The 26,586-nt window shown below is 38.8% G+C and overlaps 1 protein-coding gene across 1 annotated transcript in view; it reads right to left on the bottom strand.

The window, feature by feature from the left end:
- Window positions 1-2,679: 2,679 nt before the first annotated feature.
- cfap58 (cilia and flagella associated protein 58) overlaps window positions 2,680-26,586 on the bottom strand; it is a 117,854-nt gene continuing 93,947 nt past the window's right edge. The window contains exon 18 of the mRNA XM_063009699.1: window positions 2,680-2,906. Coding sequence (XP_062865769.1) covers window positions 2,795-2,906 — 112 coding nt within the window. The 3' untranslated portion in view covers window positions 2,680-2,794. The remainder of the gene's footprint in view (window positions 2,907-26,586) is intronic.

Consider the following 26,586-nt stretch of genomic DNA (forward strand, 5'->3'; position numbering starts at 1 on the left):
GCCTCCCACAACTCTTTGATTTGGTTTCACTATTTTGTTCCTCAGCCTGAACAAATGAAGGCTGTAAGTAATGTACATTTGGAAGCATTTTTTTGTGCTGATTGGTGTGTAAAATCTTGTCATATTTGATTTGTTTTGGACAGATTGCGGCATAGATATCGTTCATCCAAGACTGTATAGCTTAGTAAGCCTTACTATCATTTATATATACAGTATAGCTCCTACTAATGGTCTTTATTGCCTTTGCAAAACAGAACCATTAAAATCATCTGTCTTTTTTATTATTGCCAACGACGTTCTGTGTTACAGCCATTTAGAGTTTAAACACAGCCTTATCATAAACCACTTATATTTAGACCCTGGATTCGTTTCAAAACCATGGAGATTAATATGACGGTACAGCATTTTTTTTTTCCCTGCAAGAACAACCTCCACTTTTCTAAGCAGGCTTTAAAAATAGATAAATAATAATAAGAGAAACAGAAATAGAGTGAATGCAAAATGACCATTCATGCCATTGCTGCTTCTCTTTTACCAAGTCCTTTAAAACTTTTGCTCCTCTAAGCCTCCTAATTTCAGTACATAAAGCAGTGATTCTCCACCCATTATCAGACAGACCCAGACGTGACAACAGTATACAAAAAGCAGATTGTGCTGGCCACAAACATACATTATTGAAATAACAGGCCTTTAATATAACTGCAGCTGCACCTCCATGGGCATAAATGGTCCACGAGTTGAAGGTTCAGAACCTCCTGTATAGAAAGAGAGAAGTAAACAAGCATAGAAACTAGCAGTACAATGTGAGAAAATAGAACGCAGTGTCTGTGTGTATTATATTCTGTGTCATTATATAAGATTCACATTATAAGTACCTATTGGGGGATCTACAAAGCTTGTTAGTAATTTTGAGGGAGCTAAATGTAAAACTGTGTAAATGAATACGACAGACACATCCTAATCTGGTATATTGTCGATTGGCTACCACAGTTTACGTATTAAACAGTGTTGTCAAGTAGTAACATGACTGATTTGGTGGTATAACTGTTGTTCTCTTCAGTAGGACAGGTTGTAGTTTGGTACACAGTAAAAACAAGAATTTGGAAAAGCAGAACAGGTTGACATAGGTGACACAATCCATGAAACTGTGCTTATGCTAATATTAGTTTTGAATGCAGTTTGGCACTCGGTAGTGAGCAATGCTGCTTGGAACAGATGCTTTTATCTACTACAAACTTTCGGTTAAGCAGTCATTTTCTAAGAGCATGTAAGAACAGGGGGCGGCACCATGGCTCAGTGGGTAGCACTGTCACCTCACAGTAAGAGGGTTCTGTGTTCAATTCCCAGCCAAAATCTTTGAATGTTCGCCTCATGCAAGTAAAAAGATGCAGTCGGCTACTGCTCATGTGTCAGAGGGGGTGTGTGTCAGTTCGCTCTCCTCAATCGGGCAGGGGTCAGCACCAGTAGAGAGGAAGAATAACACAATTGGGTAAAAATTGGAAGTGCTAAAAATCGTAGAACAGAGAAATAAGGAACACATAATTGACATAAATAGTTTACATTGGCATGTAGTGGAGTGACATTGTGACTCATGTATTATATTTTTTATATGAGGGTTCTTCACATCATCATCACATGAAAATCTTCTTCTCCTTAAAACCTCTCTGAGCGTCCAAAAAAGTGGAAATCAGAAGACGCTAAATCCAGACTATAAGCTCTCTCAGTCTCTCAGACACGACCGATTACTACTACTGTACTTTCCAATGAAAATGAAAAGTGCGGAAACTTTTTGAAGATCCCTTGTATAATTCTATATTGTTTTGAACCATTTTGAATGTACCAGAGATGCAGATGTTTTTAAATATTACACCCTGCTGCACCATTCCAGCCACAACGATGCAGGTGTGTTCATTTTGGGTCATATAAATAGCAACTTGGCTGTTATGGGAAAAATTGGGTTGACCCAGTTGCACTACAAACACACTGGATTTGGACCACTGTATGACGCCCGCGTCTGCATTTAAATAGAACACTGAAATCAAAGGGTGTGAATAATATTCAAATACCAAAAGATGCTGCTCAGGTGGCGCAGCGGTAAAATATGCTAGCACACCAAAGCTGGGATTTCGAATACATCGTATCGAATCTCATCAGCTCTGCCATCCGGCTGGGCTGGGCGGCTATATAAACAACGTTTGAGAGAAGGGAGCCGGAAAGGGACCTCATAACTGATGCAATTACGACCTTTGCCGGCTGATTGATGGTGTTTGCACAGAGTAGAGGAATAATGCTGATGTGTGGCTGATCTGTATATTAACTCGCCTTGTGCAGGTGAAAAGATGCAGTCGGCTACTGCTCATGTGTCAGTTTGCTCTCCTCAATCGGGGCAGGGGTCAGCACCAGTAGAGAGGAAGAATAACGCAATTGGGTAAAAATTGGAAGCGCTAAAAATCGGAGAACAGAGAAATAAGGAAAACGTAAATGAAAAAAGACAGATAAAAGTGAGAAGAATTGATAAACTGAGGGAAGGAAATGGAAAATAAGATAATGAATTAATGAACAGTGCGAGTGCTTCTGCTCTTTTCCCACTGACTAGGAACCTGCTAATGGAAGCAAAGAAACAAAGCAAAGGCATGAAAATCTGCTTTACTTACAAATGATGAATGACTACAGTGGCTCTTTCTTTTTCATTTCCCCAAACCTTAATGCTTTAATGTAGGGACTATTATTTTTTTTGCACTGGTGAAATAGTGAAAAAAAAAAAAAAAACTTGAGTTAGACGGAGTAGCTGGTTTCAGGCAGTAACTTTGCTGGCTTGCTTCAGGCTGAAACCTCCTCCGGTAAAGCGTGGTGCATCGTGGCGCTGAGGCATGACCATGGGCTGTCCGAGACTCCTTTCCTTCTCCCTGAGGAAATGACACAGGGCGACAGGACAGAAGTTAAATGATGTGTCAAGAGAAATAAAACAACAACATACAACGTCCTACAATATATGGCCATTCCTGCTGACCAGATAGTGACACTTAGTTTACCACACCTCCAAATTCCATTAGATGTTTGCTATGAAAGCACAATCCACGAAACTCCCGGTGAACTGTTCTTATGCTAATATTAGTTTTAAATGCAGTTTGGTATTCGGTAGTGAGCAATGCTGCTCTACCTCCAACTTTCGGAAACTTAAGGAGTCGTTTTCTAAGAGCGTCTAAGAACAGGGGGTGGCTCGGTGGCTCGGTGGGTAGCACGGTCATCTCACAGCAAGAAGGTCCTGGGTTCGATTCCCAGGTGGAGCAGTCTGGGTCCTTTCTGTGTGGAGTTTGCATGTTCTCCCTATGTCTGCGTGGGTTTCCTCCGGGAGCTCCGGTTTCCTCCCACAGTCCAAAGACATGCAAGTGAGGTACATTGGAGACACAAAATTGTCCATGACTGTTTGATAAATCTTGTATGGATAAATTATCTACTACAAACTTTCGATTAAGCAGTCTTTTCTAAGAGTATGTGAGAACAGGGGGCGGCACAGTGGCTCGGTGGGTAGCACTGTCACCTCACAGCGAGAAGGTCCTGGGTTCGATTTCCAGGTGGAGCAGTCCGGGTCTTTTCTGTGTGGAGTTAGCTTGTTCTCCTTGTGTCCATGTGAGTTTTCTTTGGGTGCTCCGGTATCCATAGGAACCTTAGATGTGTGTGTTTTTGTGTCTGCGCTGCGATGGACTGGCACCCTGTCCAGGGTGTTTCCGTGTGCCTTGCACCCATATGAGAGGTGCGATGGGCTCCAGCACCCCCCATGACCCTGATTAAGGATAAGTGGCTTAGAAAGTGACTGAAAGTGTAAGAACAGCTGCTGTATCACTGAGCCGTTGTTGCTCCTAGATGTTCCCAAAGACATGTTGGGAAGTTCACTAAGCCTTTACTAAGTCAAACTTTTTCCATTTTGATGTCCATATATGGAAATGGTATGGCTCTTGTCTCAGTTTTTACATCTGTGAGCAAACAGTGTAGCTAAAATAACCAAAACCACAGATCTGAGTCCCTCAGTATCAGTTGTGTTAACGTGGGCGTTATTAATAAAACAACTACTGGTACTACAACTCCAGCGGCTGATGCTCATGATGAACACCTACACACACTCACATAAATATACAGTATATACACACACACTCCCAGCAGAAAACATCTGTTGCCACACAGATTCCTTTCAAATATTTTCCAGTGAAGGCAAAGCCCTCATTTCTCATTCAGTACCAATACAGCAGCAGGACATCTCGACCACACACACACACACACACACAATGGTGCACACTTCATTGCTTTTTGATCCCTCACTGATGTTACAAACTTCCTTTTTCCCCCTCTCTCCATCTTAATTTTGCATCCACCCCTCCCCTTCCTTGCTGTGTTTGTCCAATATCAAATGGCATCAATTAAAATTCACTGGCTGTGTAATGAGATTTCACGCTGGGAACGATGAAGACATTTGGCAACAAGCTTGAAACACTCACATGCTTACGCACACGCACACACACACACACACGCTTCATCCACCTTTGTTTTCCTCCTCCCAAACAAACCCAGGCTAAATTAATATTATGTAGAAAAGCTTGAAATGTGCTGCTTTTGGACGGGACTGCAGACATCTGTGAAACGCGCTTTGATCGAAACGCTTTTCACTTGACTGGTATAATCAACATCATGTGTGCCTAATGCCTTCTGACAATCGCAGAATCAAGCCTTATAATTACATTTTCAGTGTTGAAGGCAGGGATGCAGGCACGGTGAGGGGTGTACAATAATTTAGTGGTGGGGTCATTTATATTGGGGGACTATATAATTGCACCGATGAGTCAAAACATTAGGACCACCTGCCTGATATGCTATCAAAACTGCTCTGACCTACCAGATATCTGAAGGTGTCCTAGGGCTGCCCACATGATCTTGGAGAAAACAGGATTCCTTGGACCATTAGACCTGCTTTCATTAATCAAATGGGCAGTTCTGGTATCTGTGTGCCTATTATGGTGCTTTTGATGGTTGACCAGAGTAAGCATGGGCACTTTGACTGACCTGTAGGGGTTTGATGCACTGTGTGAACACATTCACATCACAGCCAGTATTAAAATGATCTGCAGTTTGAGCCACAGAAGCCCTGCTGTTGGTCTGTTCCAGACACCCTATAGCCTTTGTCATCTGGCATCAGTGAATCCTGGCCACGACTAATCCTATTGGAGGTTCCTGACCCTGCTCTAACCCTAGATCTTTTTTTTTATTTATCACAGCTGTCTGTAGTCACCCTTGGCAAAAGCAGTAAAGGAATATTTGAGTATAGTGTGTTCCTCAGCGTTTTCTATAGCTATGTGTAGAAATCTGCCACTAACTGGTGAAAAGAAGAGTCTTATTGTTCTGCAATTAGTTCCTGAGACAAAGGTTGCCAGTGCAATGGACAGGGGAAGGCTTTTGGCATGTCTAACTCCATTTCTATTTTAAAATGAATTGTGGGGCCGCTCAGGTGGCGCAGCGGTAAAAAGACACGCTGGAACCAGAGCTGGGATCTCGAATACATTGTATCGAATCTCAGCTCTGCCTGCCGGCTAGGCTGAGCAACCACATGAACAACGATTGGCCTGTTGTTCAGATATGGGCGGGACTAAGCCGGATGGAGTCTCTCTCTCTCATGACTGGTGCAATTATGACCTCTGTTGGCAGAGATGAGAAAAGAGTGCTCTCAGGGTGTGTCTCTCTGTACACAACGCTGAGCTGCACTGCACTCGTCAAAGTGTAGGTGATGAGATGCATACGGCATGCTGCCCACGTGTCGGAGGGGGCGTGGGTTAGCTTCGTTCTCCTCAATCAGAGCATGGATCGGCATTTGTGGAGAGGAAGAATGACGCAATCGGGCAATTGGACGCGGTTAAAAGGGAGAAAAAGGGGAGAAAATGCATAAAGAATATATATATATAAATTGTGGTCCTCAGATTTTACACATACACCATGTTTTGCTAATATTTATTAACTTCTTTACATCAAATAAACATTTTAGTATCTTTTTAAACTTAAAATTGGAAGGATGTGCACTATTATTTTTTTTTCATTTTTTTGCCTTCTCAGTGCTCTCAGATATTAGTCAAATCCATCCATGACCACATTTGCTGTTGACCTTTAAAATGGTAAATAACGTGATAAACTGCTGTATGTACACAAAGTGACTCATTGTTTCCAAGCACGAAGAATAAAATAGTTCTTACCTACAAAAAAAGACTGGTAGGTTGATTGGTGTTATTAATCGTCTTTTAGGTGTGAATGAGTATGAATAAGTGAGTGACCTGAATAAGACTGGTCTGCTTTCCGAGGATGAATTGAAGCTTTTTGCCCAATTTTTTAGGACAGACCTGAACCTATTATCCTCACTTACAGTTACAGTGAAAAAAACATTTAGAATTTATTTTCATTTGGTTTAAGGTAAACTGGTTTAAAGTAAACTGGCTCCAAGTTACTGGCTGGTAATGACTTAGCTTCTAACTTGCTTTACTAATGAATTGTTACTAATAAAATAAAAGAAGTTTGTCATATCCAAAGACTGGCTGCATTCTAAATTACATACTACTCATTATTTATTGATTTAACATTAATGAACTGAATTAATTAATAGATTAATTAAACATACTATTTAGTTTGTAATAATGTGCTTTGTAATGCAAACCTGTGTGATGATATTGTGTAAAATACAGAGTTTTTTATTCATTTTAATTATTTAGTTTGTATTTTAGGGTACAGGGTCAGTGAGGCTACAGATTTTAATCCCCATCAAGTAGTAATACACCTGATACAACTTGTTGTTGAAAGGACAGAGTAGTTGAATTTGCTTACAGCCCTGGGTTATCATGTAGCCTTGCATGGCATGTCATCATTTTTAGCAGAATTAGATATTTCGAGAACAGTGAACAATTTTCTTAGGTAGGAATATTGAGGCAGGACTGTATGCTTTGGACTGATCATGCAAACAAGCTGTATCATGAAATGTATTAAGCAGGCATTACTTTGCTTATCGCAGCTAAATAAATGCCTGAATGAAGTTTTGAAGATGACAAACATGAGAGATAAATAATTAAAATAATATTTTTCCTGATAAAATGTTTTTAACTACAGCTAGTTAGATATTACTAGTGCTTTTAGTTAGCCTACATTGTTGACTTTGACCGCTCTGGGAAGTATTAATTAAAAACATTTATATTTTGGTTGGAAACAGGGAAGGCGTTAGGAGTAGTAATTGGTCGTGTCTGAAATACTGAGAGACGCTTATAGTCTGGATTTAGCACCATCTGATTTTCATCTTTTGGAAGCTTTAAGGGGAAGAAGATTTTCATGTGATGATGATGTGAAAGCAGCAGTGCATCACGCTCAACCACAAACATTTTTTGCTAAAAAGTTGGTGTGACGCTGGAAAAATGCATCGGAAGGTGACTAGAAAAGTTATGTCATTTGTTTTTCTTGAAATTCTTAATAAATAGAGTTAAAAAAGTGAGGAAACTGTTTGAAGAACCCATTCGCACAGACAATTTTAAATACAATTTTTGCTGTTTTCAATTATTTGCAACTAGTAAAAAGTTGAAATGAATATTAAACAATAGCTTTAGCTTCACTGTAGTTGAGCTACGTTTGTATGTGTGGCCAAAATAATTCTCAATGGGAAAGCTTTGAGGTAGCTAAGCTACATTTATTTTATTAAGTAGCTTGTAGCTTAGTATAACACATTGCTCAGCACGGCATAAAACTCTTGTCGTCTTTAGACTACATAACAGTAATCACTGCTAAATAACAACACTGTCACCAGAAGTAATACCAGCCCCACTATCAGCACAGGCATTAGGAATGCAGTAGCTGAACAGAAGAAAACACTTTGCTGTTCTTTTTTTTTTAAATAGTTATTTTGGAAGTAAGCCACCATTCATTATCCAGTCTCTTAAATCTTACCATTCAGTCCTGACCTGAGAAAACCTTAGCCAGCCAAAACGCAGGTTTTAATCGGCAAGTAGTAATGTTCTAAAGTGCGCTAATCAGCAACATTAGTCGTGTTAAAAACCAGGAAACAAAAGCATGAGCACATCGGCCTTAATAACCAGTTCCACACATCCTCTCTGCTATATCGGCCCAGATTAATCTTAGTCAAACTTCATTCATTAATTACAAGGCTAATTCACAGGACCAAAGTAATCTGCAGGGTGATGAGTGTGCAATAACTGAGGCTACATCTTCTGCATTAACAGGCAGAACTTGGCCGTATCAAAAGCCATTATGGTGTGAGTAATGATGTTATGTGTGTTGTGGCAAATCAATTGCTCTGTGTTTTAGAATATCTGCTCAAACAATAACAGTATACATGTACACCTTTTAGAACTAGCGGAGTCAGATATGTAGCAAGACACACAGCTAATAGATGCTAGCATGGCAGCTATGCTATCCTCACTTTCCAGACTCTAGCCCAGGGTTTCCCAACCTTGTTTGGCCAGTGACTTCTATATTAAAGGCAGATTTTTTGCGATTTTACAAGTCTCCTCAACTCATGAGCTTTTTTATTAAATAAATGACTCATTTTTTACAAATTTTACATAACACATTACAAATTAGCACTGTCACTTTATTGCACTTTCTAATTAGACCTAATAGACAATAAAGTGTTTGGAATTGTCTTAGCCAGACCTTAAATATCTCCAAAAATAGTAATGGTCACCAATTCTACAGGGCATAGAAAACAGGAATGCAGCATCATGTAGCCAAAAAGAACACAAATGAGCATAAATTTGCCTAAAATCATTAAAATCCTATTTTACAATTTGGAAACATTTTTTGGAACCCCACGTAGTCATGATTCCTAGGTTGTAGACCAAAATTGCTAGTAGAATGTGTTGTACTGTAGAGCTCTGACTGTAACCAAGACCTGTATACAAAATGGCCCTTTTGCAAGTTTATTAAATTTTAAAGTGCTAGACTACATAAGAATGTATAGTGTTAAAACTCAACTCAGCTTGCCCACTCAACTCCAAGAGCTGTTACTGTGTAGTAGCAATGTCAAGGAGCATGAACAGCTCATCTTCAAAGTGCTAGGCTACATAAGCAGCTCTACTTGGTTGCATCACCTGCTACCAGGTTCCAAACTATCTCTAGAGAAGACCTCAGTGCAAGAATAGTGGGTTAGGAGCTTTACAAATTGGGCTTTAATAGATCATCAGTCTCATACAAGCCTAATATTGGCATTTGGAATACCTTGCATTGTTTTTCCTGGTATAAAATACACTACTATTGGGCTAATCTTATAGTTTGGAAACAAATCTGGGTTTGCCAGAAGAGCAATGCCTGTCTAAATGCATAATGCCAAAAGTAGGGTGTTGAAGAAATACTGGCATATTGCATTTTTTTCATGGTTTATAGTAAAGCTCTAAATTCCTGTAAAGAAAAGAAAGAGTATTTTGTGATTTCAAGTTTGTGACAAGATAATCTTTCCTGCCTCGACACATGATCCATGAAGAAATGGTTTGCTGAGTATACTGTGGAAGATCTTGACTGGTCTGCACAAAGCCCTGACCTTAACCCCTAATCCTTAATCACCGAACCTTAGTGCTGTTATTGTGTAGTAGAAACGTCTAGGAGCATGAACAGTTCATGTTCAAAGTGCTAGGCTACATAAGCATGTATAGTGTTAAAATCATCTACTTGGTTGCATCACCTGCTACCAGGTTCCAAACTATCTCTAGAGAGGGCTTTAGCACAAGAATGGTGGGTTAGGAGCTTTACAAATTGGGCTTTAATAGTGTCATTCAAGCCTAATATTAGCATTTGGAATACCTCGCATTGTTTATCATGGTATAAAATACACTACTATTGGTTTCTCTTGATCTTATAGTCTGGAAACAAATCTGGCTTTGCTAGAAGAGCAATACCTGTTCAAATGCATAACACCAACATGTTGACTGGTCTGCACAAAATCTTGACTATTGTGCACAAAGCCCTGACCTTAACCCTTAATCTCTAATCACCAAAACTTAGTGCTCAGCCATAAAAACTCATTTGGCTAATAAGAAGTAATCATAACTGCAGTTGTGTTAAAAAGTCAAATGCAAAGCCTTTGATGAAGAGTAGCCATGTTACAATGTCTTAGGGATTTTCCATATTAATAAGCACATATGGATGTGATCTTTGTATCTCTGCATGCTTTTTTAAAACTCTGCTGAAGGTTTTGGCTCCCTGCCCTGGTGTACAGCAAGTTAGGTGCTGATTTGAAATTTTCCACCAAGTTGTTACTATGAATGAGCTTTTCCCACATTCACCTCAAAGAGACTGTAAGTCAATAGCACAGATTGATTTGTGTTTGGCTATACACCAACAGGAAGAGTGTGAACAACTCTCTATTTCATCTTGTTTCATTCATGAAACAGAGAGAGATACCAGTCTATTAAAGCACATCAATGCTAAGCCCCTCTAACCACAGAAAATATATACTCAGTCAGCAAGGCACACTTACTGGTGTGTTATACAGTGTGACATGCTGCACAGATACAAAAGGTGGTTGTTTTGGCTCATCAGTCAGGGATGTATTAAATGCTGGATGGATGGTGGTTAGTTCTAGTGTATGTGTTGAATGCAAGATTTGGGATAAATAAAGGAGAAATTGTTATAGTCAGAATACTAGATTGAAGTCCCCTTTGTGTAGTCATGGTAAATATCAAATGACAAGGGTCAGAGGGGGGATAGTGGTCATACCACACACAGATAGATGTTATTCACTGATTCCAGAAGACAACAAAGGCTATCGCATCCAACTGCAGGTAATTTTAATAGTGGTGATGGGAGGAAAGTGTTCCAACACAGTGTATCTAACCCTTTTTTTTTTTGCTTGGAGATGTAAAGTCGTTCCAAGTACGCTCCAAGTACCCAGATTAAGCCATGTCCACTTTTTAAAGTGCCTTCAATTGGCATTATAGAAATAAATGGCCATAAGCTTGCCAGGAATTCCATTTGGCCCTTCTAAATTCAGCTATAACAGCCTCCATTCATTGAGGAAGACTTTGCATAAGGTTTTGGAGGTGTCTGATAGTTTGGATAGTTTAACACATGTGGTTATAAAAAAAATAATAATTACAATCCACAGCACCGCCTGAAGTTGATAAAGTTGACAGTTAAATTGATCTGTCTTACATGTAAACCATAGCTTTTTTTCTGAAAGATGGCTTGCAAAAAGTAAGGAATGTCAAACTTAGCAAACTCTATTTAGGCAACATACCTGGCAACATTGGGGACTAAACTGCAAGCAGCTCATTTTTTAATAATCTGAATAGCTCAGCCTTAAAAGCAACTCTAAATACATTTCAAGTGTCATTAGTTGCAGCATATATAATGTAGAGGTTAAAAAACAACATTAATTCATGGTATTTAATACAGCACTATACATGTGCATTATGATTCATGGTGCTTAATAGCGGTAGGAATCATTACGATGATGCGTCAGGGTGTTGTGTTGCCTTAATTACACTTATTTTAAAACATCAGCTTTTACTTCCACCAGTGATTTTTTTAGTAACTTTTAATTAGATACATTCCACACTCAAAGCCTTAAAAATTAATAAATAAACTACACAGTAATAAGTGCAGACAAGAAGAACATGAAAAAGAAGGAACTGAATTTTTACAGTACTGTCTATTGATCTATAATAGCAGGTAGCATTCAGTATGGCATTTTAATATTATGAGCAGAGACTTCAGTTGCAAATAAGAAACACAGTTTGTATTTTATGTGAGGCAGCATGACATTTCAATGATACATGCTGCAAATGTCATCCAGAGATAGATAGATAGATAGATAGATAGATAGATAGATAGATAGATAGATAGATAGATAGATAGATAGATAGATAGATAGATAGATAGATAGATAGATAGATAGATAGATAGATAGATACTTTATTGATCCCGAAGGAAATTAAAGATGAGATTGTGATGAGAGTCGAAGTGGTTGCATCATTATTATGCCATTTCCAATCAAATCAAATGATTTACTTTATTTACCATAAACTTGGTGCTTAGGTGGCACACCAGAGCTGACATTCGAGCTGAACTCGTCTGTTCGAAACTCAGCTCTGCCATCCGGCTGGGCTGGGCGCCTACGTGAACAACGATTGGCTGTTGTTCATACAGGGTGGGAGTCGGATAAGGACTCCTCATAAATACTGAGGCAATTATGACCTCTGCTGGCTGATTGGTGCCTGCACAGAGTCAAGGGATAATGCATTGATCAGGGTGTGTGTCTCCGTACACAAAGCTGATCCGCATATGAACGCACCTCATGCAGGTGAAAAGATGCTGTCGGCTACTGCACACATGTCGGAGGCGACGTGTGTCAGTCTCGCTCTCCTCAATTAGGGCGGGGATCGGCATCAGTACTTATCAGCCATAACATTGGAGAGGAAGCGTAATGCAATTGAGTAATTGGATACACTAAAAAGTCGGGAGAAAATGCATAAACAAAAATATATTTAGTGTAAAGTTCATGAGAGTTCAGTTCCAATGGCTTGTTATTACAAATGTGACAAATCACTTCAAAAACTATAAGGACAGAATACAGGTGAGGTCAAAAGTTTCCACACCTGTAGAAAAATGACCAGTACAAAATACAGAAGAAACTTGTATGAAAGAATGAACGCCTCTATCATGCAACATATGATGCTCTATAAATGCTTGAATATTTCATGCCGGGATACTCTTGACTTCCAGCCAGACTTGGCAGATGGATTCATACACACGGAATTTCAATAGATTTACTCTGACGGCTTCTCGTCGTCGAACTGCATGATGCAATAGCGTCTAGCAAAAGAACCACATGAAATCTCATTATTTGGAATTGCATCAGGGTCGTATTCTGCGTGAATATTCTGGTCATTATGAGTTTGGGGGAAATATAATGGCAATAATAAGAGTGGAATAAAGAGCTTTCTGATGTTAAAAGGAAAGATGAGCAGAATAAGACAGCATGTGTCTGAATTGTCTTTCTCTAGTCTCGATTCCGTGACACAGTGTTGGATTGAGATACTGTTTGAGGTTGTGTAGGTGTGGAAAGCACAAGGAAAGCCGTTCCACCCCTCTATGCCCAGCCAAACTGAACCTTTCATGAACTACAACCTCCACCCATTCGACAGCCTCAAAGCCCATATTAATCAAATCAAAAGCATCGTCTCGTGCCCAGTCCGGATCCCCTCTCTCTGGGATTGGCTCGAACAACTAAAAGCTTGGCTGGCACATTACAGACTGCAAACATCACATGTGCCAACTCTGACTAAGACGGTTTGAGGTGTCAGAATAAATCATGAATGCATAGAATTACTGTTGTTGTTAGAGATTTAACCTAGTGGAGATTATTTTATATACAAACTGTTTCATCCCAAAGAAATTATTTTGGTTAAGGAAAATCTGCATGGAGTTTTACTGTTGATGCTGTAAAAATCAGCTCTAAACACTGTTAGCACTAGTGATTCAACATATTATAGCTTAAATAGTTCTACTATTAAGAAAGACCAAGGTAAAAAACAGTTGCACTGTCAAGAGGAGGAAAAGATAAACATAGGTAAATTCTACAAAACAAGCAAAATCAGAAATCAAGATACTTTGTAAATACAAGTATTTCAAGACGTAACACAAATTCCAAACATTAATAGGTGTGTTCGAAAACCCAGTGCTCTTTACATAGACAGCATTTTACGTCATCCTACACGACTCCCGAGAAGAAGGCTGTTCGAAATCCTAGATGCCTTAATACCCTCCCTAGTAAGGTATCTTAAAATTTCATATGTATTTTGACTCGAGAACAAGTGAGCATCCGATGCTTCCTTAGCAGTGAAGGCAATCCCAGCATTCAGTGCGGCACAACTTTTCTCACAGAAAAATAAAAAACATTTTCAAATGTAAATAAATGATTATTGATTTTTAATTTGTATAAACTTGCACAAGTGTTATTTATTTGCAAATTCGGGCTTGTCGGCGAATTTAACCATTTTCGGTACATAGAGGGAGATGTTAGTTGACATGTTAGCACGTTGTGCCACCCCATCCCATTGGTTTGAATGATACAGTGAAGGCAATCCCAGAATTCAGTGCGGCACAACTTTTGGGAGAAAAATAAAGGGAGATGTTAGTTGACATGTTAGCACGTTGTGCCACCCCATCCCATTGGTTTGAATGATACAGTGAAGGCAATCCCAGAATTCAGTGCGGCACAAAAAAAACAAATTTGAAAAACATTTTCAAATGTAAATAAATGATTATTGATTTTTAATTTGTATAAACTTGCACAAGTGTTATTTATTTGCAAATTCGGGTTTGTCTGCGAATTTAACCATTTTCGGTACATAGAGGGAGATGTTAGTTGACATGTTAGCACGTTGTGCCACCCCATCCCATTGGTTTGAATGGCATGAGGCTAACTGTGTTAGCTTAGTTAGCGAAAACTGATGGAATCGCTGTCTGAGTAGCGCATTTGAATAACCTGCCTTATAAGTCAATGACTTATTAGAATCCTCTCTACTTAGGCAGCTGCCTATGTAGGCAGTAAGACAGCAAGGCAGCTCACTAGGTTTTCGAACACACCCAATGTTTCTAATATTTTACATTTATAATTTAACAAGTTCAACAAAGAAAAACTTAAGAACAAGTGTTTCAAATGTAATATTAATTTCAATTGCAAATGATTTCGAAGATTTAACCTGAAAAACAAAATGAAAACCAAGTCAAGGGCAAATTAACAAAAAGAACAAATTTGCGCTGTTAAGTGTCTGCTTGTCATAACCATAAATGTAAGTTTGCATGACTGAAGCACAGATCTGTTTTTCAGTGTAAATTTGTTTTTCTTGTAAGTGTAAATTTTTCTTGTGGGTGTGGAGAACACAATTAAGGCAGTAAGCATATTTTTGTGATGCATTCACTTCTTTCACTGTAAGTAAAAGCTAAAAGAATTGACAGCTACAGTCATGGAAATAAAACTAACCATTTTGGTTTACATTGGTGCCATGTGGTGCACAGGTGTACAACAAATACAAAAAGGCATAGAAAAGAACTAAATCAAACGGTAAGCCTATTTTGAAAACGCTAATTTAGGAGATTGTCTACGCAACATTTGATGCTGTTTTGCTTTGTCTTTGTGATAAACTACTGACTTCAAATTGTTCAAAGGGCAAAGTCAGTCTCACTCAGCACTATGACTTGAGATACAGTAAAATACAAATACTTTTTAACAATGAAATAATTTAATACATTTAAAATTTCAGTAAATGTAATCATTAATTGTATAGACATAAATTTGCTGTGGCAAGAAAAACTAAAAAGAAATTAAGACTAAAACAGAAGTTGACTAGCAGCATGGTAGAACTGCACACGGAGGCTTTGGTGGACCAAACGCTTATAAAGATGGACTAATTCTAGCTTTAGCTCAGACAGATCCACAGACTGATTCCTCTCTTCGTGTCTCATCAGACGGCGAGCAAAAGTCCTTTAAGCTTCTAATTACATTATCAGTCAGACGAAAAGGAAAGAGAATGAGGAAGGAAAAAATAGTGAGATGGCCAACAGAGATGGGAAACAGAAGGCTGGGTAAGATCTGGTAATAATGGAATAAAGGATAATTGAGAGATAACATTAGCGAGAGAAGGAATAAGGTCAAGAGGCAACTTTGTCATGACTGATGGTAGAAGTGATCTATGTCAATCTTTTGGTCTGCAGAACAATGTGAATATGAGGTAGAAGTACTGGCTAGCATATGTACTTTCTGAGCACTAGTGGCAATGCAGTGATTGGTAGCTGTAAGCAGATCTGCTAATAATACGACATAGAATACAACATGATATCCACATTACAATCTACACAAAGCATGGGATAATAAGTGGCAGGATAATAAAGAAGGCTGAGAACCATCCTCAATGTTGTCTGCATGAAACAGGACTGAAAAACGTCATATACACTGACACTAGTGATAAAGAAATCTGTTTAGGAAGCTGTTTTAGACAGTGTTTGGCACCAATCACAGTGTAAGAGAGAAAATCCAGTCTGTGCAGTTCAATAATCAAAAATGGAAAGGTTATTCTTAGGTGGGGAATTTGCCAAAGCCAGAAATAAAGCATAGGGCGTCTTTGGGTTTAGCTACACAATACTTTTTTTTAGTTTTTTTTCTGCTGCATGTGTGTATATATTTGACATGGCATAAATTACATGGTATGGTACTTTTTACCAGTGGTGGTAAATTCGATTCATTTTATGGACTTGGGTTACAAGTGACTCAAGTGAACCGGATCACATTACTGACATCTTGATTGCGATTGATTTACTGCATGAAAATGCATCAAAATATGACGTCTTCCATGCACTCATCTTCTGTAAATTAATCACAATGAGGGGGGAGAGGATGCTGGACTCACCTAGCAATCAGATGGGTATATTGATTGGTCAAGGGTTCAAGGAGGATGGTCAACAAATTGCCATGGTAACATGACCCAGTCAGGCAGCCACGGTGGCACCAAAACAAAAAGTCAATAAGTTACCATGGGGAAGGGCTATGATACTCCTTGGGTGTGTTCGAAAAACCTAGGGAGCTGCCTTGCTGTCTTACTGTCTACATAGGCAGCTGCCTCAGTAGAGAGGATTCTAATAAGTCAATGACTTATAAGGCAGATTATTCGAACGCACTACTTAGATAGCGCTTCCGATGGGTTTCGGGTTTCGCGTTTAGCATTTAGCATCTTGCCATTAAAACCAATGCATTGAGGTAGCACAGCACGCTAACGTTAAAATAACCTCACTTCATGTACCGATAACGGTTAAATTTCCTTAAATTTCCGAACTTGCAAATAAAAACACTCGGTAGAAGTTTATACAAGTTAAAAATCAGTAATATTTTATTTACGTTTGATAATAACTCCATTCCTTTCTCCGCCCCTTCAGCCATGTTTATTTTTCTGTGAGAGTAGAGCAGCCGACTCGCAATGCATTCTGGGATTGCCTTGGTCACTAAGGCAGCGTCGGATGCTCACTCGTTCTTGAGCCAAAATAACATTGAAATATTAAGATGCCTCAGAAGTGAGGATTTTAAGACATCTAGGATTTCGAACAGCCTCCTTCTCGGGAGCGCGCACAGGATGACGTAAAATGCTGCCTATGTAGACAGCACACTAGCTTTTCGAACACACCCCTTAAGTGGTACAGTCCTGTAGTCTGTAAGCATTTGTATTTTAATAATAATATAAAAATCTTTTGTTGTTGTTTTGCTTACAACAAAATATACTGCATTACCAATCTATACCACTACTACTGATAATAATAGCATGTGCATAAAATCAGCCACATAACGAACACCAGTGAGTTTAACTGCTTGTTTATTAGAATATTTAAATTATTACTTAGATTCACAGACTGGAGTAAAGTCGGTTCAGCCAAATCACAGTCTGCGGTGTTTCCGGTGAGTCTGCTCACTCACCTTGTGTACTTAGCAGCAGCCAATCAGAGGACTCATAGGATCCGGTTTAATTGAGACCTCGGACTCGTGATTCCTGATTCAGTATGAAGATTCGAATCATTAACCCGGGTGATTCAGGAACCGCACAGCCCCACTTTTTACAGCTTCAGTTGGTAGGATCTTTTTATCCTAAATTGACAAATTAAGTCTTTTTTTTTATATTTTCTTTTTAAAGAAACAAAATGTCAGGTAATAATCTGATTTAAAATGTATAACCTGCAACAGTTTTATGTGAGGAGAAAATAATAGATGTATTTATGGTTTCATTTAGCACATGCAGTATAAGAATACTCTCAGTCTAAAATAATTTGAGGAAAGGTCAGGGATTGTAGAGTTCATTTGGTAACCGTGGTTACTGTGTCAAGTTTAAAACTAAAAAGACATTTTGTTTGTTAGAAAATAGATGTCTAGAATGGATTTAGGAATATAAAAAAATAATGATATTTTGCATACAAGGTTGTAGATGTATAGGTTAAGTCCACTGGACCTGGGTTTGATGCACCCAGTCATGCTTCTCCCCATGCCCAAATAGGCCTTTTGTAGGTACAACTTTTTTCGTACACTTCTCAAAAATAAACAGATGAAAAGGTATACTGCTATTAAATATGCCATAGGTATAAGTAAGTAGATGTGTCTTATTCCCTGCAATGGACTGGCAACCTGTCTAGTTTCTACAGTAGATTTTTTACAGGGGTATTCAGACTCCTTGACTTAACACACTATTAAACTATTCAGACTATACAGAAGTGTTTTGTGGAGAGACCTGACCTGTTGACCTGTTCGCAGATGCTCATCATCTAGTCTGCCTGAGCTTGAGTAAAACTGTCATAAACAATAGGATAAACTGACCAAATCCAGTTGTGCAAAGCTTGAAATGTATCCAAGTAGAGCTGCACCTGTAACTGCTGCCAAAGGGGGTTGAATAAAGGGTCTGAATACTTTATAAGAGGTCTTGTCGGTAATCAGACGGTTGCCGGTTCAAGTCCCTCTTGCTGCTAAGTTGCCACTTAACACTCAATTGCTCAAACTGTATTCAGTCATAATTGTAAGTCGCTTCGAATGAAAGCGTTTGTTGAATGATGTAAATGTAAAACCTGTACGTGCTTTTTAAAGGCAGTTGTAGCCTAGTGGTTAGGGTACTGGACTAGTAATCGAAAGGTTGCTGGTTCAAGCCCCACCACTGCCAGGTTGTCATTGGTGGGTCCTTAAGCAAGGCCCTTAACCCTCAGTTGCTCAAACTGAATTCAGTCATAATTGTAAGCAGCTTTGGATAAAAACGTTTGCTAAATGCTGTAAATGTAAAACCGGTATATGCTTTTTAAGGGCAGTTGTAGCCTAGCGGTTAAGGTACTGGACTAGTAATCAAAAGGTCACTGGTTCAAGTCACACCACTGCCAGGTTGTCATTGTTGGGCCCTTAAGCAATGCACTTAAACCTCAATTGCATAGAAAATATACTGTCGCTTTGGATTGGATTAAATTGCCAGTTATATTCATTCAAAATCTATTTTATAACACAAAGTATGCAAATGGCCTGAATACCACTGTATCCACTGTATAACTGCCAACCAATTCTGGGAATCCAAGTTTGTGCCAAGAGTTTAGTTTAATCTTAACCATTGCGAGCTGGCAGATTACCAAACTGTTTGAAAGTCCTCGCATTGTGATCTGAGCTCAGAGCAAATTCAGAACAAACAGTGCAGCTTATTTCCATATTGTTTTCTGAACCTTTTTCGCTCATGCTGTCTGTTTGTAGATCACCCACTATCATCACAATCTGTATCTGAATTGTATTTAATTATTTATGTCTATGTGGGTAAGATATGTCAATGTCAACAAAACCTGTAGATCATTAATGCATTCATCTGACAACACCGTCTGAAGAAAATCATATCAGTGTATCCACAGCACAGCATGCCTGATCACCTCGAATCATGCTCACTTTTAAATCTCAGATCATTAACAAGCCCCCCTACGTGTGCAATAATTCCCCAATTTATTTGCATTATTTTTTCTTGTAAACCTGTCATCTACTAAGTCTCTCAGTGAGTTCAGGAATCAAGATGGCAGTGTGTGTCTCGCACCACCAGAGTCTGACAGCTTACACAAACAAGTCAGCCATAACTGGCAGGTCTTCACGGCATGAGTGAGAAAACATTTCAATAACGATGGGAGGAGTTTCTATGTGTAGTTTAGTGACAGGTCTTAAAAATTAGGAGAGATTTATGTAGACACCCCTCCTGACTAGTCGATTTATCTTTCTAGTGGATAGTGGTTCTATTGAAAAAGGGCACAATGCATTAACACACCCTAGATAGGACACCAATACATGGGCACTTGGTAGGTGGCTAAACATTAGTGACTCACTGTCCGTTTTATCAGCACCACTTACCATATACAAGCACTTTGTAGTTCTACAATTACTGACTGTAGTCCATCTGTTTCTCTGCATGCTTTGTTAGTCCCCTTTCATGCTGTTCTTCAATGGTCAGGACCACCACAGAGCAGGTATTATTTGGGTGTTGGATCATTCTCAGCACATGGTGGTGGTGTGTTAGTGTGTGTTGTGCTGGTATGAGTGGATCAGACACAGCAGTGCTGCTGGGGTTTTTAAATACTGTGTCCACTCACTGTCCACTCTATTAGACACTCCTATAGTTGGTCCACCCTGTAGATGGAAAGTCAGAGACGATCGCTCATCTATTGCTGCTGTTTGAGTTGGTCATCTTCGAGACCTTCATCAGTGGTCACAGGACGCTGCCCACTGGGCACTGTTGGCTGGATATATTTTTGGTTGGTGGACTATTCTCAGTCCAGCAGTGACAGTGAGGTGTTTAAAAACTCCAGCAGCACTGCTGTGTCTTATCCACTCATACCAGCACAACACACACTAACACACCACCACCATGTCAGTGTCACTGCAGTGCTGAGAATGATCCACCACCCAAATAATACCTACTCTGTAGTGGTCCATTGAAGAACAGGGTGAAAGGGGGCTAACAAAGCATGCAGAGAAACAGATGGACTACAATCAGTAATTGTAGAACTACAAAGTGCTCCTATATGGTAAGTGGAGCTGATAAAATGGACAGTGAGTGTGGAAACAAGGAGGCAATTTTGATGTTATGGCTGTTCGGTGTATAAACCAATTTTAAACATTCCACAATAAGTAGGTGAACTGGTAACAGGTGGGGTTATCATGACTGGCACAAAAGGTGAGCCATGACCCACCTTTTCCTGGAAAGAATAAGAAAGAGCTGCAATTCAATTTATAAATATGATTTCTTACTTCAAGATTGCAAATAATTTTGATTTTCCACCATCTACTATGCTTTAGACGGCATTGCGTGAAAAAACAGATCCTGCAACCAGATGGCAGGAGGATTGAGATATGCACTGGGATTTGGAATATGACTAGAATTGGGAGATGATGAGAGAAGGAAAAGTTAATTAAAAGTAAAGGTGATGTACCACAGTGGTAAACACGCCTCTGTCCCAACTTTTTTAAGTGTGTTGTAATTTGGAGAACAAATTCCAATTTCAAATTGTAATTTCTAATACATTTAATCTGCTCAGTGAAAACATAAGTCCTTTCTGTCTTTGTACTTTTACTAGTTAAATAAAGATTTGAGGAAATTATCAAATTACAGATTCTTGTTTTTATTCCACTACAAAATGTCCCAACTTTTCCAGAAATGCAGTTTGTAGGCAAGCAAGCAACAGAACTTTCTTTCCAATAACTGATTATTTCATTTCTCCAGATTTGACCATTTTCCGATTTACAAAATAAGGAAACGTGCAACAATGGGACAATCAGTCCAGACGTGAAAAAGAACATTTCAAAGCCTCGAACCACCAATTACTGAGTTATGGTCCACATCAGTAGTGTAATGGGCCAGATCAGGCTCTGTTAAAAGCACACTACTTCAGACTAATAGGACAGAGTATAAGTGGATCTTCAGGCCGACAGGCAGCTGTCTGGAGACTGAAGAGAACTGCTGTAGGCATCATGTTATTACACTCATCTATGAACTTAAGAGCTTCTTGTTTTTGGTCTTGGTGAGGGTTTATGTGGATCTGACATTTTTATTTCTAAGAGAACTGATGACATGAGACTTTGGACACAACGGGCTCCACAACCTTATGTGTTTCAAACACTACGGATCCCTGTTCTGTATGTATTATGGAAGAGATAATGGCCAGCAAAATATCCTGTTATGAAGAGATGTTAGAAAAACCATGACACAAAGCAAGGGTCAATTACACAGTGATGTTTTGCTTATACAATGGTAACCTGATAACTTATAATGAAAGAAAATGTGTTTTTCTGACTAAATTATACACTACACTGATCAGCCATAACATTAAAACCACCTCCTGGTTTCTACACACTTTGTCCATTTTATCAGCTCCACTTACCAAAGCACTTTGTAGTTCTACAATTACTGACTGTAGTCCGACTGTTTCTCTACATATTTTTTTAGCCTGCCTTCACCATGTTCTTCAATGGTCAGGACCCCCACAGGACCACCACAGAGCAGGTATTATTTGGGTGGTGAATCATTCTCAGCACTGCAGTGACCCTGACATGGTGGTGGTGTGTTAGTGTGTGTTGGTATGAGTGGATAAGACACAGCAATGCTGATGAAGTTTTTAAACACCTCACTGTCCCTGCTGGACTGAGAATAGTGCAGTAGGCTAAAAAAGTATGCAGAGAAACAGATGGACTACAGTCAGTAATTGCAGAACTACAAAGTGCTTCTATATGGTAAGTGGAGCTGATAAAATGGACAGTGAGTGTAGAAACAAAGGAGTTGGTCATAATGTTATGCCTGACCGGTATGGTGTATATGGCGAAGAGTATTTGGGCACCTGACCATGAACTTGTTAGACACCACATTTCCAAAACAAATGGTCATAATTACAAAGACCAGCTCTACTTTTGCTTTTTATTTACCTACAAACTAAACTCACTGGGAAATTACAGTTAACCTTAAAGACTCAAGGCCTAGTTTTTAGAAGACCAAATGCCAGAAACACACAGATACCAACTCAATCATTGCAGCTTGTTCTTAGGACCATAACACATCAAGTGGATGCCAACCAAGACCAACCCAACTAAACCTTGCTGCAACAGTAAAGACCTGATTTTATACACTTGTTAGTAAAGTGAGTTGCTAAAACACTTGAATTTTTTTTAGGAGGGCTGTCCACATACTTTTGACCATATTGTATAAAAAAAATCTACAAGTCTGTGCAGCTGTACTGGGGGTTGGCAAATGGAACATTATCCCAAAGATTGCTCACACTGATTTTTGCTCATGCTGGTAGGGAGCTCTGTCTTGTCTTTTTTATGCTCATCAACCTATTATGTGATGCCTAATGTCCAGTAAAAATTGACATGCTGGAAGAGACAACTCTGATTTGGGGAAAGTTCTACCTCTGTAATGGTGTCAGGGTAACTTTGTTAATTTGCAGTGATTTTCACCAGAAAAAAAGTATGAATGTCAAATGAATGTTTATGTATCTTGTTGAGCATTGTTGTTGGGTTATCTACTGTATCTACTGTATCTACGGTACCAGGTTGCTAGGCTAAGACCTAAGTCACTGCCAGCCAGCTCAGTCAAACAAATGGGCATCTACTGGAGCCAACTAGTTCCACATCGAGGGGCAAAAATTAATTTTTGTGTATCTTGTTGAGCATCGTTGTTGGGTTATCTACTGTATCTACAGTATCTACTGTACCAGGTTGCTAGGCTAAGATCTAAATCACTGCCAGCCTGCTAAGTCAAACAAATGGGCATCTACTGGAGCCAACTAGTGCCACCGTTGAGGGACAGGCTGAAAATGGTAGGCAGTGTTCGGCCACATATGCTCACTGATAGCTCAAATGCTGACAGTCGGCCTTTTTATAAAGGCATCTTATCAAAACAGCATGGAAGTAAATGCACCATAGCACATTATATACAATAAAGAAGCAAGACAGACGGTTTTAAATCAAAACTAAACTAGACTGCACACCAGACCAATGCTAAATGTAGAACTGAATAAGGCAATTTTTTAATGCTCTTATTAATCCTGTTAATAATGGTCCTAAACTTTTGCCTTCATCCAAAGTAAGGTCCCATAGAAACATGGCATTTTAAAGTTCTACAGCATGAGTACCCTTAGTCAGCAATTTCTATAGGCTTGCTAAGCATATAACAGGAATTTTATAGAGCAGGTTTCAGTCAGCACTGCTTTACTACCCAGTATAACATCAATCAGCTTATTATACCCATCTCACCGAAACACTGGTACTGTTAAACCAAAACGCAGAGTTAACACAGATCCAGACCAAGACCAAGTACAGACTCAGTAGCTCACAACTTCATCAACAACATTTTATCCTTAACTGTAGCATATCATAAAATCCTGTCGTGCCATTGCAATTGTTTAATAGCATGTCACTACCTAAGCAACAGTGCATCACACGGGAAATAATAATGTTAATATTAATAATAATAATAAGACTAAAAGAAATATATATTTATACCAAATGGGAAAATAATGGGAAAATTATAAATTTTAGATACATTTACTGATAATAAGTATTTTAGCATCACCCACAGCAACAATTATAGAAAATCAGTTATATAATAGTGTGGGAAAAGCCCTTCAAGCATAACTGTGTGTGTGTGTGTGTGTGTGTTAAAAATGTGATGTACAAAAACTTCTGGTTCGTGTCCACATACAGACTAACACACAGACTAAATGGGGCGGCACCGTGGCTCAGTGGGTAGCACTGTCGCCTCACAACAAGAAGGTCCTGGGTTTGATCCCCAGGTGGGGTGGTCCAGGTTCTTTCTGTGTGGAGTTTACATGTTCTCCCTGTGTCTGCGTGGGTTTCCTCCGGGAGCTCCGGTTTCCTCCCACTGTCCAAAAGCATGCAAGTGAGATGAATTGGAGATACAAAATTGTCCATGGCTGTGTTTGACATTGAACCTGTGAAATGATGAACCTCGTGTAACGACTAACTACCTCTCCTGTCATGAATGTAACCAAAGTGTGTAAAAAAACGTGTTAAAATCCTAATAAATATAGACTAAATAATAAAAAAGGAAAAAAAGATACAAAACTAAAAACAGAACTAAAATAGAAAACTACAGAAAGGAATGTGTAAATTATGGTGGATTTAAAATAATGAAATTAAAAGAATGAATGTGCTGAAAACAAACTGTAATGGTAAACTGCAGTTTCTTCATTTACACAAGAAGAGAGACTGAACGAAGTGGAAAATAAAGGTGAGGTGACAAAGTGGAAAGCAGAAAAGAAATAAAAGATGAAACTGTAATAAAAAGTAAAGCCTTAAATATGAAAAAGCAGGAAATGGACTAAAAAACATAAATGTAAATCAAATATTAAGCAAATTTTAACAATACAGTGGTACCTTGTAACTCAACGTCTCCTAAACTCAAAATCTTTGAAACTCAACGCCCTTCGTTGAGAAATTTGTACCCTTAAACTCAAGGTGTTTAGTTTGTTTTTTAAAAATGTATTTATTTGATTTAAAATTAACAATGAACAGTCGCTTTGCTCAGCTCTCGGCTTGAATGGTGCAGTAATACGTCATCAACGTGTGAATATGAGACGAAACTGCATTTGTTTGTTTGTTTGTTAATTAGAATTTTAACGTCATGTTTTACACTTTAGTTACATTCATGACAGGAACGGTAGTTACTCATTACACAAGATTCATCAGTTCACAAGGTTATATCAAACACAGTCCTGGACAATTTAGTATCTCCAATTCACCTCACTAGCATGTTTTTGGACTGTGGGAGAAAACCGGAGCACCCAGAGAAAACCAACGCGGACACGGGAAGAACATGTAATAATAATAATAATAATAATACATTTTATTTATATAGCGCTTTTCAAGATACTCAAAGACGCTTTACATAAGACAAATAATCAAAACAAATACGTACATACACCATACAAATCAAATCATAGTACAAAATCAAAATAGTACATCAACATCAAGAATAATTAAGATAAAAACAAAGAGAGCAGCATAAGACAGTTCATTAAAAATTAGCTAAATTATGAGAGAGAACAACAAATATAGAACAATTTCTTAAAATTAGACAGAAACAGGACAGATTTACATGCAATCAGGAAACTGAAAACTTTACAAGTTTTAGGATCTAGGACTTCACATTTCTGTCGTGATCTAAGTATAAAAACTATTAAAAAGAATAGCAAAAATAAAAGCATTTATTTCGTGTTGTTACAAGTTAAATGCCATATTGAATAGATGAGTTTTGAGAAGTGACTTGAATTTGGACAGGTCAGGACAATCTCGTAGGTGTTTGGGGAGAGCATTCCATAAAGATGGAGCAGCTATGGAAAAGGCCCTGTCACCCCAGGTCCGGTGCTTGGTCCTAGAGGGTATGGACAGTAGGTTAGCCTCAGAAGAGCGAAGGCTACGGGAGGGAATGTGCTGATGGAGCAGGTCGGTGAGGTAGGATGGGGCCTGATTATGGAGAGCTTTGTGAGTGAATAGAAGAATTTTGAATTGAATGCGTTGAGCAACGGGAAGCCAATGAAGTTTTTGTAGAACAGGTGTAATATGATCACGGGAGCGAGTATGAGTAAGGAGGCGAGCAGCTGAATTCTGGATATACTGAAGTTTTTTTAGGATTTTGTTAGATGTACCATAAAGGATGCTATTGCAATAATCAATTCTGGATGTAATAAAAGCATGAATCAAGGTTTCGGCGGCAGAAAAGGAGAGTGATGGACGTAGACGTGCTATGTTTTTTAGATGAAAGAAAGCAGTTTTGGTGATGTGATTTACATGGCGGTCAAAAGAGAGGTTGCTATCAAAAATTACACCAAGATTTCGGATGTTAGAAGACGGAGACAAAGTGTCATTATCAATGGTAATTTGAAAATTTTTTGTGGTTTTTGCCAGGGTTGTAGGACCTACGATGATCATATCTGATTTTTCACAGTTTAATTTGAGGAAATTAGCTTTCATCCACAATTTCATTTCAGTGATGCAATTTGTCA

The sequence above is a fragment of the Trichomycterus rosablanca genome, chromosome 15 (assembly GCF_030014385.1).
Source record: "Trichomycterus rosablanca isolate fTriRos1 chromosome 15, fTriRos1.hap1, whole genome shotgun sequence".
In the NCBI taxonomy this organism is placed as follows: Eukaryota; Metazoa; Chordata; class Actinopteri; order Siluriformes; family Trichomycteridae; genus Trichomycterus; species Trichomycterus rosablanca.